The 18,863-nt window shown below is 36.9% G+C and overlaps 1 protein-coding gene across 1 annotated transcript in view; it reads right to left on the bottom strand.

Annotated features, from left to right (window-relative positions):
• RYR2 (ryanodine receptor 2) overlaps positions 1 to 18,863 on the bottom strand; it is a 437,742-nt gene that overhangs the window by 93,623 nt on the left and 325,256 nt on the right. The window contains exons 60-66 of the mRNA XM_072857729.1: positions 18,345 to 18,471; positions 14,837 to 14,952; positions 13,220 to 13,284; positions 10,972 to 11,093; positions 7,614 to 7,663; positions 2,408 to 2,468; positions 474 to 712 (exon numbers count right to left, since the gene is read on the bottom strand). Of these exons, the coding sequence (XP_072713830.1) occupies positions 474 to 712; positions 2,408 to 2,468; positions 7,614 to 7,663; positions 10,972 to 11,093; positions 13,220 to 13,284; positions 14,837 to 14,952; positions 18,345 to 18,471 (780 nt within the window). The remainder of the gene's footprint in view (positions 1 to 473; positions 713 to 2,407; positions 2,469 to 7,613; positions 7,664 to 10,971; positions 11,094 to 13,219; positions 13,285 to 14,836; positions 14,953 to 18,344; positions 18,472 to 18,863) is intronic.

The following is an 18,863-nucleotide window of genomic DNA, read 5'->3' as shown; positions in this document are numbered from 1 at the left end:
TTCCCTTCTCCAGTGCCTGAATTCTTCAGGAGCTCCTTCCACTTTTCCTTAGGATCTAAGATGCACCCACCCAAATTCCCTGCTAACTGAAACTGAGTCAAGGTGCACGTAGGATGGAATAACATCATTCTCGTAGTATAACCCCATTTATAACAGAGCAAAGACAAATTAACTTATACAAAGTAACTTTTCACACAAGAAGAAAGTCACAGTAAATCTATGGTAAAGTTATAAACAAAAGCAAGCCTTCTGACTGTCTAATCACAACCACATCTGCTTTAATATTTACACAAAGTGCACTAAAACCTGCAGACTGTTCTAGGTCGATTACAGCAAATGTTTGATTAAACCAGTGACAATTTTGTCCAATGACATAGGATTTGTCCTTCTCTAATAGAACTGAGAGTCTAGTAATGCTTACTACGTGACACTACAGATATTTTAGTGGCATGGCACTTCTAAATAATACATACATATCAAATCTTCCCCAAACTGGTGCTGTCCAATATGCTCAAATAATGAAGATAGTACTGGCAGGAGAGCAACTGTGGTATAATTAATGATTTGTGTAACTCCCTTCGGCTGGTTTCTGCTGTGTGTAAACTGGCCTTGCTTAAGATTTTCCATTGTTTTCTCCAGATCCTCAGCAGCATTGTCCAAAAATGCTCTCAACGCCATCTTAACAGATTCCAGACCAGTTTTCATTACAGTCCTGAATATAGCATGCAAAAAGAATGAAAAAGAATATTCTATTAGACAAGCATGGAATAAAGCCTAGTCTTGGCTTATATGAAACAGATAACAAAGATCTGAAGAAAAATCTTTCCTCTTTTGTTATTGTAAAATCTTCTCATAGCAGAACAACCTACTGAAAAAAACATTTCATAGGTAACCTGCAGAACACAAGGATATTTTATCTGGTTTCCCATTGAGAAAATAATTTATAAATTTAAAAGGACTTTAAGTGATTCATTTGCCTTCAGAGGGAAAAAAAACACCTAACAAAAAAAGAAGAAGAATGAGTAAGTCTGCAATTTAAGACTCTAGGAAAAGAACAACTATCTCAAGCTAGAACTCAGAAAGTCTTCCCAACCATGACAGTCATATTTCTGCCTCCAGAATAAGGGCATCAGAAAGGAATGAGTAAAAACAACCAAATCTGTTTAAAATTAAATAAATAAATTTATTGTTTACAAAACTATAACACCATAATCAGTTATGTAATGATATAATCCAGGAGAATTATTACCTTATTTAACTAGCTCATTTACAGAGACCCTTTGTTTAAGGAATGTATCCATTTAGGCATGCGTGAAATAAATCCAGGTGAAATTCTTTTGTAAATTGAATAACGGTCTAGTTTTGCTTGTTTGTTTGTTTTACAGAGTGAATATATACAGTTTCAATGGCAATATTTTCAAACTTTCATGTAACCTCCATGAATCTCTTAATCCTCGTCTGGAGCTATGTTTATATCTCTAGCAAGAGCTGAATTGGTGACCTCCACCTGTATCTGTATTCCATCTGTATGACTGCATAGAGCATGGACAATTTGTGTCAAAAAACCAAGATATTGCAACCTAAAGGATTACCATGCAACAGCTGAGCCATATTAATCGACCATGATCATGACTCTAGCCCATAGCAAATGGAAAGTAAAATTTGTCCATTTAAGCCACTGCAAAGATACTGAGAAAAAGAGCTATCTGCATGTAAGCCAGTCAATTCTTTGAGAGTAAATGCAAAGTGAAAAAAAGTTACCTTAAATTACCATGGAGGTAGTTTAAACGATCATGTTTTGTTTCACAACTGCAAAGATCTGAAAGTCAACTACCAGCAAGATAGCTGACTGTACAGTTAATGAAAAGCAACACATTACCCTCCAATATTTCAAGACTGTCTCATCCATAAACCTCACGATGGCTCAAGCAGCTCACTTTAACTTAAAAGTACCACTGAATTTGATGTAAAGGCGGGGGTTTTTTTGTTCAAATTAGAACCTGAATTAACTTTGCAACGAAGACACTCTATGAGACAGATTTACAGCATTCCACGTGCATTTAACTCCTGAATTTTTTCATTAAACAGTGTAAGCAAAAGAATAAAATACTTCTAATGTTACTGTGTTTTTGGGACAGTCACACGATTAAAACCAGATGAACTAACAGCCAGCGGCTCCTGGATACCATTGATCCGAACTGAAGTTGAAAGTGTAACCCGCAAATATTGTCCTGCCAACCCCTAGTAATTAACTAGTAAGTAACCTACTTTGCAACGGGAATTCTTTTCAGTACTATAACTTCTTGAGTTTTGAAATTCTGTAGCCTTACACAGGTAGCCCAAATCTGACTGCACATTATTTTCTTAAGTGGTTTTCTTTTACTTTAGAAAATATATTCAGTATTACCTCGCATCCAAGGTCTGGCCCAGTATGTGAAGACAGTTGACTATTGATGTTGCATCATTTCCTAAACAGGGGGGAAAATTATCCACCAATTAAGCTGAGCATACTGTATAGCATACCTACACTCTGCTAACTGTATCTCTGGCTTTCATCAAAGAGTAAATGACATAGAGAAGAGCAATTGAACTTCTGCATAATTTTAACATTCAAGTTAAAAAACATGCAGTTTGTTGTCTTAGCCTTGTTTACACAAATGCAGTAACTAGAGGCAGTAAAGCATCCCTCATCAAATAGCCGAGGCAGTCAAAATGGAAGCACTTAAATGTGGGGTTAATTAGAGCTGCAGTGTATTGTCTGGTTTTCATTTAAGTTCTATAAATTTTGCTTTAATTGATTCAAGTTTATCTGAACATTTATCTTCACCCTCTCAGTAACATAAAAGCTGTTAACTTTCGCAAGCTGCTATTGCAGGAAGAGAATATTTACATAAAATGTCATCAAAAAGGTTAGCTCCCTGGTCTTACCAATAGGCTGCAGCCATTTATAGCAGGATCAAGTGTGGCCCACACGAGTAACAGTCTCTGACATAATATGCATCTCCCATAATCAATTATTTTTTTCACACTTATGTATGTAAGAAGAGAACTTACACACAACGTGCCTTGTATGCATATGTACATCCCAAGATGTTGCCACGTACAAGCCACTCCTAAGGTTGCTTTTTAAATCCAGGACAGATTTAGACTATACAAATTTGACCCACAGCTTATTTTTTATTTTTTCTAAAAAAATCTAAATCTCTGCAAAAATGAAAATACCTTTTCCTGCTTCTCCAAATATTTAAGGTTTCTCAATTTAAAAAAAAAAAAAAAAAGAAACAAATTGGATGTTTAAGATAAGATAGATTTCTGAAAATACTGTCATCTGCATACAGTGTACTATACTTTCTCACTGGTGGTTATTTCACTTGAAAATATAGGCAAACATACAACTAAAATTAGTAACTGTTTCAGTGAAATAGAGATTTAAAAAGATAAATTGCAAGGAAGGAGTGGGAGGTTTATTGCAACACTGAGAATGTTGTTCTATGCTATCAAATTAGGAGGTATTGTTGTGGTGTTCACCACAGTAGATTAAACAAACCTGAAGCACAGCTTCCATGGCTGTCCCCAGCCAGGCAGCCCCACCCTCTCTGCACTGGCACTGGGGTGGTCATGCAATGATATAGTGAGCAGATGAGAAAGCTGAGGTGGCCTAAAAAAATCCTACCAAAAAAACCCACCCCAAAAGATTATTTTTTGTCAGCTACTATTTTTTTTCCTTACTGTTTTACTGCTCTGGTGAAATGAATGCCAGTGCTGATGACGAAGAGAGTGCAGGACTGTGCTAATGACAGCAGGGATGGAGGGAAGTACTCAAGGCAACCCGGACTTAGACTGTGGATTAGACTGTCATGAAATCATGACTGTCATCATGCAAGTGTGTATACGCTGCATGCTATAGTGCATTATAGAGATGCTCACTCCAGTTCCCTGAAAATTTACATTGGCAATCTATTTATACCATGTAGACACATTTCAAGAGCCATATATTTATCAGGAATCAGGTAATTCATATGCTGCAACCAGATGGAAGGGTCAGAAATTCACCTGGTTATTCTGAAAACCAGACAAGCTTTAGGCATATACCTGTAGCAGATACTGCAGTGTGGTTTGTTCCACAGACTGGGATATCAGAGCAGAATTCAGTGACCATGATAAATGCTGCCCCTTCAATCTAAACTGATTGACATACTAGAGTTTGGCCAGTTTTACCCATGTAACACTAGAAACAGACTTTCAAAATTATCATTAAACTTATTTTCTGGAATGTGTCCTTCAGGACGGAATTGTTACAGAATCTTAGAAAATGCAATTTGCTATGAAAGACAGGTTTAGGTTCAGTGGAAATTTTGTGTCTTGCTTTTGTTCAATGTCATGAATTTAGTTGTTTTCACTGTGTTTCTAAAACAAAAACCCATAAAAAAGAGTATTTTTTAATATTTTACCTTAAAATGCCACAGTTAAAACTCAAAAAAAATCCTTTTAAATTGAACGTTTCAAGAATCAGTTTGCTTCCAACCTGAGGTCAGAAGTCAGTTTCAGAAGGCCATCTTTTTTTTAAAACTGAGTTATGAAACCTAAAATGAGGGTTTTTCTAAAGAAACTAGTTTTATTACTATTGCCAATATTTCACAGTGTATATATGTACCTTCATTAAATTAAAAATATTCTTTTTTTATTAATTAAAAATGTTCTTGGTTTTCAGAAGCCTGAAAAATGATACAAAACACTCTGATGTAGAAATGAACATACAGTGTATAAAATTCCATTACATGGTGAAAGGGGAGCAGGTGATAAGTACAATTCAATAGGATAAAAACTGAAACAAGAGCTGTTCCTTAAAGGAACTCTTCACACAACTCAAAATAATAGAGGCTGGACATATGCAAATACTAAACCACATGAGTTCCAGAGGTTTTAAGGCTAAAAGTATCCCAGGAGCTAGTGCAAATATTGGGTTGATGGTTGGATCACTGTTCAGCATGTGTTACAAATGCAGTTGATCCCATGAACTGCACAACTGAGTTTCTTTAATAATCTGAGGTGCAGTCCTACGTATTTTAGAAAGCTGTATTATTATATCAGGAGGGAAGAACTGTTGCTGTATTGCTAAAGGGCTATGGATACTGATTCCAGGATGCCTCACTGGAAGGACACTTATAAATTCAGGATGCCATTAGGCAGAGAAAGCCTTCTGTTTCTTTTTAGGAACTCCTCTTACTAATTTCTCTAAGTTCCCCAAAATGAGTGAGCAAAGCCAGGCCTTTCTTATCTGATGTCTTACCCGGCTAATTTTTTTTTTCAAATTACATGGGTCTGTATTACCAATATGAAGATTTTTTTAAAAAATTACTTACAAACTTATATAGAAAGAATGCTTTACTGGAGATTTAAACAATATAAAAAGTGATATTAACTAGTCATATAAATTTGTTTTTTAAATTGAGAAAATATAAATTCAAATGCTCAATTCACCAAAATTATTCACTAAAAAATTTCAAATTCAGCCCACTAACAATAATGAAAGTAGATCAATACAGTCTTACTGATGCACAGCTCTCAAACAATAAATTATTGGGGTTAAAATCTACTTTCACAATGTAAAGAAATAATAATTCCATGCTGAATTACAATTCCATAATCTCAGTGACACTCTTACATATCAAATGCGATTAACTGTTTAAGTTCAGTCTGGAAGACTTGCATGCTATCCCATTTTATGGGATAAAATTTCCCATTTTATCAAGACTTGTATATACAGCTTAAGCTACATGACTTTTACTAATGACTTTCATACATGCAGCTGTATCTTCAGAAGTACCATTCAAATTCACAATAATATGGAACACCTATACAGCAAAGCTATATAGCATTTTGCTATTAGTTATAGCAAGCTCCCCACTACCCATAAAGGTTATTATTGAGCAACTCTTGCTCATTCAAGATGCCTCCAAAACACACAAATAACTTGCTAGGCTCCAGCTGTGCTCAGAGGCTATCCTCACGAGCATTTTCCCCTCTTCTACACAGGCCTTGTGTTTGCTGAAGTAAGTGCAATTCTTTTGATCAGGTTTTCTAACATGATCTGATTCATTGTCAAGGTAAGGCAAACTGTAAAGTGACTTTGACTTGAGTTGGTAGGTCCACAGTAAACCACCATGCTCCAGATTCTTATGGTGACCTTATCATAACTCATGGAAAAACTACAGTACACTTCTGTGTTGGCATAAAGATTTTGTATTCTGTTAGTTACTGCACACTAGGAAAAAGAGTTAAAAAACAAACTGTAGCCATAGTGAATACTCATCTGATCCCATCTGACTTATCTCCTTCTACCGCTTGAACCCAGCCAAACAACAGGAAATAAGCAAGCTAAGATGTGGAATGGAAGACCTTTTCTTTAGTACTGAAGAAAGTTACTTTGACTTAGATTTTTAACTTCAACTGTTACTCATTTTAGAAAAAAAGTCAGAAAAACAAATTCACACAGTAACAAAAAAGATTTGCAAAATGTTAATAGTATACCTGAGCTAGTTCATTCTTTGAAGAAACAACCTAGGGTATAAACCAGAGCTTATGTGTACGTTTGTGACATACTCCAGCCTTCAGAAAAAGCTGCAACAATGCCACACAGCTGCAGAAATAACTCCATTCCTCCTATGATCTTTTGGCTTTACAGGAAAATCCACACAGCTCATCCCAAAACATATTTAAAAGCGATATCCCAAAATAACTTCCGATCTTTCTTCTCAGTTTAATGGTTTTCATAACGGTCTGTAAGCTTTTTAAACACCACACTGCTGCAGCAAGTGAGTTCCTTCCCTTCAAATTGAATGAAATATGTAGGAATTGAGTTAGATGCATGTTATCTTAATCAAATTCTAATTCGCTAGAGAATTACCCAATTAGGTATGTTTATGGATGCTGAAGTTTGCAGTGCATCCATCACAGAACTTATAAATGCATAGGATGTACTATGTCAACTATCCTCTCATCATGGCATAAGAAAATATTGCAGAGTAAATGACAGTGCCACAGATTGCATATAATCTATACACTTGATACAGACTTCAAATTTACTTCAATTAAGTGATTTTCACATGGCATAAGACAAACATCAAGCTCCTGATAGATTCACATAATACCAGAAAGATAGTACACATGCGTATGTGGAGTTAAGCACACCTGGGAATATTTAAGAATTCCACAGAACATAACTAAGCATTTCAGCCCACTACAAATTTTCCTTAATGACTTTCCAATACAAATGTGCAGTTCTGATGCTCTGTTTTTCCTAAATGATTTAGAATAAAATAACAAATTAGTAATTATAATTAACTCAGCAAAATTCTTTGGTAGGATAATGAAATCCAGATATCAGTCAAGACACACGGAAAACTAAACAAAAAACCCCAAACTGATAACTACAAAAGCTTTTTATTCCATCTAATAAATTCTGTGATCTACCAGCCTAAACAATTAGTGGTCTGTGAAGACCATGCATTTCAGCCATGCAGCATGCAACAAAGCAGCACATAACACAATGCAAAAATGGCAAAGAAAACCAAGTGATGGCCATGCTAGTATTTTGTCAAGGGTCTCCTTACCAAACAGTGAAATCCTATGCCTGACAAGAACTCCAAGTTTGCAGAACAGGCTGAAGACAAAAGAAAAATAAAAGAGAAGAGAAGGGAAAAGGAAAAAAATAAGGGGGGGGGGGGGGAGGGGGAGAAGAAAGAAAAAATAACAGCTGATATATGAGCAGGAAAAGCAACATGATGTCACGCAGAAAGAATCAATTATCTGAGCAGAATGTGGGACAGAGTACTAAAGAAAGAGGTTTTAAGTGCATATCCTTAACAAACATGGTTAAATAAGCACATATTATAATTAAAGAAACAAAAAAAAAATAAAAGCAAAGCTAATTAATATAAAAGCGTCCTATATGACAACCCACAAGGAAATAACCATCAAAGCTTTAAGTAGTAAAATGTGGTCAGTGTGCTGTTCAGGATACCACTGACAATTTGAAAACAAAAGGTAAGGAAATCAGATTAATTGAAGTGTTTGATGGCAAATGTTTAACTAGTCCAATTTGGATCTTGTCACCTTGAACACAGTGAGAATTTCTTTTCAAATACATTGCTTTTTAAACACACTTCACATGAGAAATAGCCTCTTACATGGTTAAAAAACAACAAAAATGGATATGATCAGTGATTTAATTTCCCATGTTTGAATTACTTCCTGTGCTGATGAGCAGTGCCCCGTTCAGAACAATGAAGAATGAAGTTTTGGGTTAATTCATAGAAGCAGGAGCACACTGCCCTACCCAAATTGACCTGGCCTCCAGATTTAGGAGGGGTTAGCTCTATCTTCATGATCCAGTTCAGTCTGAGAATTTTCTCCGAAAGCAACTTCAATTTTGGTATTTTTTATGCTGCAAACCCCCTCATCTGCTATAAATGACATGAACAATATCATGTCATTTTATTAAGCTATTTAATTATTAGGCACACAGGCTAGTTATCAACCTCTGATTTAAAAGCAAAAGACACCATAAGCATGTCTGCACAGTTTATGGATGAGATCTGAACATGTTGTTCCATTGACCGACAAGACCATGGTGCCAAATGGAAACATTTATGTCCAGAATCAGAACAGCCAGGTTAATGTGGTGTTGAATCCAGCTAATTAGCCAGTGCACAGTGATCCACTATAGCAACAGCAACTTCTCTGTTTTAGAAATGAGTCTGGTTGGTGCATGTTCAGGGATCTCTGTACACTTTTTATTCCATGAGGCAGACATATACTATATATTCTTTTATGAGGATCCTGATTCACCCAGTCCAACAGGAAAAGCTGTACAGAAGCACGTAAGTTTAGCATCATATAAATCTTGTGTCCATTCTAACGAAGACATTAAATAGCTCCCAATCTACCTTATTTTCTAACATACAAATGTTACTCAACTGACTGTAGCATTCAGCAGATGCTATGTTTTCACAAAGTCAGACTGAACCTATTATCTCCAGTGTAATTAGTTTAGGTTAAATAAATAAATTAATTAATTAAAATGTCCAAATGGCCAGTACTTAGGTTGATGTCCAGAACTAATTTTATACAACTGCAGTAGTACAAGGACTTGTAAGATGGTCTAATGGATGAGAAACGCGAAAAGCCCAATCCTGAAGAGGCTGGTTACAAATAAGATGGATATAATGCCACCATATTTCAGGAAGAGGTCTGACCTGTATTTGCCCGCAAAATAGATCTGGATTTAATGTATTTGCTGAACACAGAATGGTTATTGCACTTGTTAACACTGTCACTGCATTATCAATACCCAAAAACATACTCTTCTATAGCTTAATGAATGCAAGCTTCTCTTCATTGGAAGAAGACAGCAGCCAGGAACCGCCCTTAGCTTGAAGAAAATCCTACGTATGAGTTGCACTCTAACAAATCTGAAGGGAAAATTCAACAGAAAATCCAAAATTCATCTTTGGCAAACTCCCTACAATACTCTAGGGGGAAAAAAAAAACAACACAAAAAAATGTTGGGAATGTATTAAAATGGCCCAAAACAACCCTTCAGGAAATGAATCATACAATGTAGTTTCTATAATCTTTGCATATTGATAATTAAGAAATAAACTGCTCAATAGCACTGGTTATAGCTATCATTCATCCAAGGTTTCCTTGCATGTGTTTTCTTCTCTTTGGCTGACACTTCTGGATGGCAGGTAAGTCAATTAATTATGGCAGCAGCTCTGATCCTTTTTCTGGGCTACATGTTCAGGAATCTCACACAGCTAGACAGCGTATGTGCAGAAGTCCTGAATCTATGCAGCATGTATGCTGATATATCCATGTTTGATATATTCCATAAGTATGAGGTTTATTGGCATGACTTAACAACTGTGAAAATATTGTTATCCAGGACATTATAGAAGAAAAACAGCAGCCAGAAAAAACAGCAGCAGAAAAAAATAGAGTGGAAAATTGTCTAGATGGATGCATTTTGATAGAGTTTTTTAATTCTTTGAAGAATGCCATCGAGCCAAGCTGCCAGATCAGATTAGTCCATGAGATGACACAGGGTCAAGACAGCCATTACTTACTTATGCTTAGTACTGTTGCTAGAAACGTCACTCAGTATTCACACAATCTTGCAAACCCCGCATGTCTGTATGACCATCAATTGGCTGTCAGCCTCAAAGAGCAGCAATTCAGTTTTGCATGGTTCAGTACCCCATAAAAGTCAAGAAGGCAACCATGATACCTGAACATTACAGGTATGCAGTAGGTCCTGTGTGCAGCTTGTAGTCCACCTTACTAAATGGGAAATACGTGTTTCAATACAATCAGAAGTGAAATTAAGTGAAAACATGTCTTAGAGAGATGGTCTAAAAAATGGATAACTTCAGAGAAAGGATCAAGTGGATACTTCTGTCATATTACTACTGTTATTACTATTTAGAAAACCAAAGAGCAGAAAGAATGCAACTTTCTCGTTTCTACTTTTTATGGTGGACGGTAATAATGATACTTATTGAAACACAGTTATAAGTAAGTTTGGCTTTTCAAGCTACCACAAAATTTTGCAGGAATAATGACTTCAGTACATACCTATTTCCAGCTGTGAAAACTGATACACAATTGTATAGCCTGTGCCACAGACTGTGAATTGATGTATTGTTGCACATAATGCTAAATTTAAGTCCCCTGCATGCTAAAATCATCCCTAGTACCTTTAAAACAGCATATAATCATAACTCTGTAATCCTCTCTTTATTTTATACAATGAATTTTCCTAACAGGAAGAGAAAGTGAAAAAAGTTTAATTTGCATGTTCATAAAAATATTTCTCTGCCTCCCACCTCTCACTTTCCCACGATCAACTGCTGCTGTTTGAAGACAAACACACATATGCATAGACATTAATATTATTTTAAGTTTTACCTTGTCACCATTTCTTTCTCTTTATTAGAGGCATGACCTCCACTGCTGAGAGGCCTACTTGCTGCAGATAAGAAATACAGGCGATGATTTTTAAAATACTGATCAATCAAAGGGAGCACAACCTGAAATTACATCAGAAAGAAGTGGTTATCTCAGGGCTTTCTTTACTATGTTCTGTATTTCTCTTTGTAAGTCACAACTAAAGACAGAAGATTTCAAATGTGTTTTCTGTTTTAAAATCTCTATGTATTTTTTCTTTAATGTCTATTCCTCTTTGAATTTATTTAGTATTCAAGGCACTTAAAATGTCATAAGGAAAAGCAGCAGAAAAAAAATTACATTATCTCTGGGACTTGATCTGTGTGATTTTTAGGAGGAGTACAAAGCAGAAAGTATAATTCCATTTTATCTCACAATTTAAGATTTTTCCAGTACCACATACCCAGACACAACTATAGCTGTTCATGCCTTTTAACGTAAGTTTAAGACAAATTCACCTACAACTGTCAGCACACCAACGGCACTGAATTCTAGATGTTATCAAATAAAACTCCCAAAACATCTTCACTCATTAAGGGCTTGTCCACAGAAGTTTTCCTGTTTACTTCATGTGGTGACCATTATTCAGTGCCCACTGCACATGTCAGCCAGGAGGAGATTCAAAATAAACAGCCAATAAGAAAATCTGAAATTGCTTCCTTTTTGGAGCATGGTTCAAAAGAAGGTGGAATGCTAGCTTCTGAGTCAATGAACTTGGCAAACAGTACCACATTGAAATATTTTAAGGTATTGAGATTACAATTTACTGCAAGGATATCAGGGCTAGAAAATGCTGCAAACAGCTGCCTTTGCTTATTCACTAAGGAATTCAAAAGGCACTTTGAATATGCAAACACCATACAATCTTTTACATGTGAAAGGCATAAGCAGATTTTCTTAATTTATAATGTGTAAAACCTTCTTGACACAAAAAGGAGAACTGGGCTGAGAGGAATCTCATGACTTTCAGCAAGGGGAATTGCAAAGTCCTACACCTGGGGAGAAATAACCCCAGGTACCAGTACACACTGAGGGCTGACCAGCTGGAAAGCAGCTTTGCAGAGAAGGACCAAGGGGTCTCAGTGGACAGCAAATTGACCATGAGCCAACAATACACCCTCACTGCAAAGGTGGCCAACAGCATCCTGGATTGCATTAGACAGAGCATTGTCAGCAGGCCCAGGGAGGTGATTCTTCCTGTACTCATCACTGGTGAGGCCACATCTGAAGTGCTGTGTCTGTTTCTGGGCTCCCCAGTACAAGAGAAACATGGACATACTATACTGGGTCATACATGTAGTGGGCTCCCCAGTACAAGAGAGTCCAGTGAAGGGCCCCAAAGATGATGAAGGAACTGGAGGATCTTTCAAATGAGAAGAGATTGAGAGAGCTGGGACTCTTTAGCCTGGAGAAGAGAAGGCTCAGGGAGGATCTCACCAATGTGTAGAGATATCTGAAGGGAGGGTGTAAAGAAGATGGAGCCAGGCTCTTTTCAGTGGCGCCCAGCGACAGGACCAGAGGCAATGGGCACAAAATGAAACACAGTAGGTTCCCTCTGACCATCAGGAAACACTTTTTTACTGTGAGGGTGACTGAGCACTGGCACAAGTTTCCCCGAGAGATTGCAGAGTCTCCACCCTTGGAGATATTCAAAAGCCATCTGGACATGGTCCTGGGTAACCTGCTCTAGGTGATGCTGCTTGAGCAATCAAGTGGGACTAGATGACCTCCAGAGGGCCCTTCCAACCTCAGTCATTCTGTGATTCCATGATGGAGACATCAGCATGGTTTTAAAACAAGGAAAGAAATAAGGAAGGTGACACTGACAGATACATAGCTGTGTTAATTCCAATAACTATTGCTCACATTTATCTGCCTGAAGATTGTGAAAGAGAAAAATCTTCAGAATTAGACTAAGCTAGTGAACAGAAAACGTAGGGAGGTTATGAATAACATCGTATGAGTAGTTGCATATCATGGAGCAAGGAAATAATGAGAATAAGAATATAGTCCTGTAATTTTTTCACATTTATGCTTCACCCTACAGTATTTTCAAGCTATTTTTATTACTATTGTTTTTAATTAATAAAATAATGACTTTAACACAGAAAAGTGCAACTATAACAACAATAATCATGTTCACTAACAAATACTTTCTCACTTCAACTACTTATTACATTGCCACAGAATAAGCAAAGATATACTGTACTTTGGCAAAAAACTTGATTTCTTGTTCATATGGGAAGTGCTCTCCTTTGCCTCTGCTGCCACCATCTGCAAAAAGAAGAAAATTAAGCTCCCTGTCATATATCCTAATTACAGTTTACTCTTCATTTTTCTTAGAAAGTATACACTATAAACAAATAATACTGGTTGTCTTTAGATGCAGATTTAAGGTACCACAAACAGTACACACACTAGTTAAAGTGGCATTTTAAGTGGCATAAGAAGATAAGTTACAGCAAATAAAATGTGTAGAGAATAATTGTCCAAATCTTCACAAAAGTGTAGACATCTCATAGTCCAAAGAGATATGGATATTTTTGTGAGATGAAAATCTGGTCCTATGCTTGTGTTTTTCTAGTTATTGGTGACAATTTGGAAGCCTGAACTCAGATTCTAATGGAACGCCTTTCTCCAGTTGTTCCCAAGAGAAACAGAATTACCAAATTTTTACTACTTAATTGCGGACTTTGTCTAAAGAACAAAATTAATGGTTAGAGCTACCCAACTGAAATTAAAATTGCTTCACTTCCCCCACTACTATAAAAATCAAATACTCTTTACAGACACAATCTGGTACAGCTCCCAGACTATTTATCCTTTATGTATTATCTTCTTTTTACTAATCCATTGAGGGATATGAATGGTATTTGTTCCATCAGTGTTTTTAGTGTTTCAGTATTTATTCATTATCATTCTTGCAGTTATGCCAAATCTATATAATTAAGTAGAATGAAGGCATGGTAATCAGGCATTAGCAGCAGAAGTAACCCAATGAGTTATCAAGGCCAGACTTTTGCTACTGTAAGTAACCATGGCAGATAATAATTTATAAATTTCATAATTTCCACTTTAAAACTAGATAGGCTTTTGGATGACCATTTATTTATTCAATCTCCCTTCTGTTCCTGCCATTAATACTGTCAAATACAGTATCTATGTCTGGACATGAGGCACAGTATATGTTATATGGCATTGCAACTCTCATGGTCACACAGAAGCTGCATCTGGCCAGGTTTTTTGGCTTTTACTGCTCATGTAAGAAGCTGAGCTGAGTCACCAGCTTTTATTTCTTTTATCTTTAACAAAAGCAGATCAAGTTAAATCCTTTCCTTCATAACACTGTTGACAAAACACATGCTGGGTATTTGTGAAAGAACATTCACATTGTAGGAGTTTGTTAAAGACGCTTCTCTACTCAACTTCCTCCTCCAGAGAAAATTTCAGAATGGTACAAAAGACTGGTTTAATTTGTTCTGTGAAAAAGGGATTACATGCGAATAGTAAATATTAAAGTGTGCATGTGAGAGATTATCAATTTGTGCATAAATACAAGGGGCCAGCTTGTTTTCTTTTTCAAAGAATGAAAGTCACCATAAATTTTGGCTGAACACTTTTAATCTGATGAATGAATATGGGAAACCGGAATGAATATGGGAACTACTTAACTTTCCAAAATTCATCATAATCATCAACTATAGGAAACTAGAGGGAAAACTCCTAGTCCAAGAATGTGTAATTTTTTTGAAATTTTCTAGTTGTTTTCATAATATCAAACATCCTAGTTAATAATTCTTAAGAAAATGCACAAGGAGTACTATACCAAACTCCAGAATGTACTGATGGGCTTCATCCACAAATCTTATAAGTTGATGAAGGAAACTGTAGGCAAAGCGTTTCTCAATGGAAGGTGTGTCTAATTCCAGATCCTTAAGTCCTCTGTAAAAGGAAGCAAGTCAATTTTCACACACGCAGAAGGACTCGAAGCAGTCTTACCTCTCCATGTAGTCTGATGCCATTTTCTCTAGTATTGATTAACTGCTTATCAACAGAAGAATTGTTCTGTGAAGCAAACAGTACTCTTACGTTTATTTAGGTTTTAAGCAATTTGTTAAGATACAACTCAGGTTTCCCAAGTAGAAGGTTACAGAAAAATTAGACCAGTCAACCAGATTAATCCAGTATCACTGTAATTTCTTTCCCTTGCTTGTAAGGCATTATGGTTTTATATTTCCCTCCAGGGATTGATTCTTGGGTGAGGGAGTGTTGAAACTGTCAAAATACTTTGATTTAAACAATCAAACCAGAATTAAATCTAGTCTCCCTCATCATGACTTTTCCCCAAAAGTCTGTTTGTAATGGAAAAACCTCCAATAGCTATGTAGTATTTGTGAAAAATCAGCATTTGTGAAAAAAACAAAACGAAGTGATGGAATTGCAGTTTACCTTTTCCAGTATGTTCCATCACAGTTACTAGTCTGATATGAAAAGCATATCTTCTTTCAACAAGTATGAATTTGCAGAGAGTGGTTCCATGATGTGAGCTGATGTCTGCTAGCAATGAGTTAGCAATGACATAAGCCTTGATTCTGCAGGATCAAGACTTTAATGACGGCACATGAAGCAGCTATGCTTAGCCAGCAAGGGAGTCCATCACACCACTGTCAGAGGCATGAAGTACATTAGTACTCAGCTATTTTGCAAGTTTAGAAAGTATACCTGACTATAACTGCCTGTGTAGTGCACTTTTCTGCTTTAAATTAGAACATTGATGATGGTAGGGTTCAGTTTCAGAAAAAGAGATTCTGGAACTAAAACAGCTTTGTCAGCTGATACTTTTAAGGGTACAATAGTGTCTGCTTCATTAAGGTTATCTGATCAAGGATATTCTCAATGCAAAAGAAGGTAATAAGAGGGAAGCCATAAACAAGAACACATAGACACACAAACCTGGTAGACAAGGGATAAAGGAGACAACCTGGAGATCAAAAGTCTCCAGTTACTAATTAACGGGCCATTAAGAAACTTTGGAGAGGGCCACCTGGATTTTCTAACTCCTAAAAGGAGGGGACATGAAGAACATGAGGGTTTGGAATATTCGAGGCAGGTCAATGGAACCACACAAACTAATGATGGAATGTACAGGGGAGGAGGACTGAGGAAGAGCAAAGGCGCGAAAAGACAAAAAGGGGTATAAAAGGGGCCAGTCACATGTAAACTGTGGCCTGTCAATACAGTTGTCTGACTGAGCCCTGCACCTCATCACTAGAGTCTGTCCTATCTTCTTATTAAATCCTAACTATCTTTCTGTGTAATCTCACTCACTATCCCATGTGTATGTGTGCGCTGCGAGGAGTAAGTGCCAGCTACTGGCAAGACCAGTGTGAGTGTATACCGGACCAGCAACTGGAGTCAGCCTTGGGTTGTAGGTGCCCCCAGGCCTGTGGTGCCAGCAACAGGAGTGAATGAGGGGCTCAACATCAGTACTTGGAGAGGCCATAGCTTTTGGGAACGTCTCTATGGGTCCTACAGACTTTGAGCCCCAGAGTGCCAGCTACTGCAGGGGACTGGCATGGGTGGATTTGGTGCTAGCAATTGGAGTCAGACAGGGGGGGGGGGGGGGGGGTAAGGCACCCCTGGTCTGTGGTGTCTGCAACTGGAGAAAGTGGAAGTCCCAGTTGCCAGCCACTGGGGTGGGAACGCTGTGTGTCCCAAAAAACAGCTAATGTGGGGGGACAGTGTCAGTAAGGCGAGTGAGGGGCTCAGCACCAGCAGCTGGAGTGGGACCATGGGTCACAGGCCATGTGCCTGAGTGGCATGTGCTTGGCAAGGTGCAAGTGTTTGTGTCTTCCCTAAACCCAGTATGCATGAGGGTGCACTAGACTAGAATGGTCACTGTCAAATAAAAGACTGGAAAGAAACGTGTGCAAGGCATATGTGGCAGAAAGTCAAGTGGTAAGCAGAACAAAGAAAAACATGAATCAGATGCTTGTTTGTTTAGACAGTGCAGTGGTCACAAGAGCAGCAGGTACATTGAGTTTAACTTGATAGAAAGACCTGCATTTGACTACCACAGGAGGATGTAGATGCGGCAGGAACTATTTACTAGATGATGGGTGTGTCCAAGTTAATGATTATCTTACCATCCCTCTTAGCCTTCCATTCCTCCAAAAACCAAAAGCCACTTTTCACTTGTGTTTAAGTTAGACAGAAATAAAAAAGATCAGTCAAAAAGGAACATGTAACCTTGAATACAGCTGAGGAGTCTTTTGTCATTTTGACAAGGGATGAGAAGAGAAACCTTTGGTGACTGACATCCTTCTTTGTACATCCTACTGCATCCAAGGGAAGTAAATTGAATTATTCTAGCTACCCTGAAAGATTTTACCTAGAATTATTAGATTAGCTGTGAGACTCTATAAACGGTCTGAATTCATATGTGATATAAAAGAAAGGAAGCAGGCAGATTTTAAGTAGATGTGCTAGGCTAATTAATTCACAATGATTACTTAAATCCATCTCTGTGACTGTTTCATTCACTTACTAATGTTCAAGTCATACAAATCTCAGACATGCTTTAAGCTCTTCCTAGTGACTCACATTTCCTAAGCTATGCTGATGAGGCAGACAAGCCTCCAATTTAATTAAAATTTTATTCACGCTGCATTTAGTAGGTAAATATGTCATATTAAAACCAAAAGGAATTATGCATGTTATTCTGCAGAGAACAGCATGTATACGAACTGAATTATGAATGTTCTGTAGATTACTACATTTATTCACTATTATTACATTTACACTGTCGATTGTTTAAAAAACTTTTTAAAAACATCACTTTTCACTTTTAAAATATTTTAATGACACTACAAATTAACTCAGTTGAAAGAAATGAGTAGAAGATTTTGGTAATAAAACTATCTTATCAAAGCAATTGCCTAGAAATTCCTACAGAGAAGTGCATGTGCCTGACCTGTAATGAAGACTTAATAATTCTATCACCTGTAGAAAATTAACAAGTTTACTAACAGTTGGATATATGGAGACACTCCAGAAAGAAAAAGCACACTGCAATGTTGAGAGGAGAGGCAAGAAGACATGCAGAGATTCTGGAGAACTCTGTGTGTGCCTTCCAAAAACCCCGCTGCTAACTCCATAATCCATTTCTTCCTGACAATGTTCTATATGAAGGAGCTCATCCTTACTCCCAGGTACTGAAACCTAAAAATGACCATAGATTTTTCTTTTATATATATATAAATATATATATATATAAAAGGCTACTGAGGAGTATTAGAAACCTTCTGTGACACTAATACTGAACAGAGAATTACCTGGAGACAACATATCCATTAATCTGTAGAAATTTCAGAATATCCTGTGCTTTTTCTCTGTCCTTGGCTTTTTCTTTGGCTGTGAGTGTATCATAAGGAACAAGAAGAGGATGGTTGCCTCCTCCTACTATGGAATATCAAGAGAATTAAAAAGCAGTTAAAGAGTTATCTGTTGACATGGTAAGTCCTAGTATGTAAAAGCACTGACATAATAACACGTAGCACGTTACAGTAAAATCTAGTCTGAAATAACAATGCACTTTTCTGTATCTTTACACAAACCTAAAAAATATTTAGACAGACACTTTAGATGTGGCTGCAAACGTAGTTCTAACAAAATCAGTTGCTGCAAGTACCAGGTAAATATGTTGAACCTACTGCAAAAACTCTTAAAGAAGAAAAAGTGCTTAATTGTTATGAACGTGTATTATAATTACAACCTCATTTAATGAAACTGAAAATATTTCAATAAATAACACATCATTTCATAAGAAAACCAAGATATAAACAAATATATAA

This window comes from Ciconia boyciana, chromosome 3, assembly GCF_034638445.1.
Source record: "Ciconia boyciana chromosome 3, ASM3463844v1, whole genome shotgun sequence".
Classification (NCBI taxonomy): domain Eukaryota; kingdom Metazoa; phylum Chordata; class Aves; order Ciconiiformes; family Ciconiidae; genus Ciconia; species Ciconia boyciana.
The sequence above is the reverse complement of the archived record's forward strand: the minus strand, read 5'-3'. Positions and strand labels throughout refer to the sequence as shown.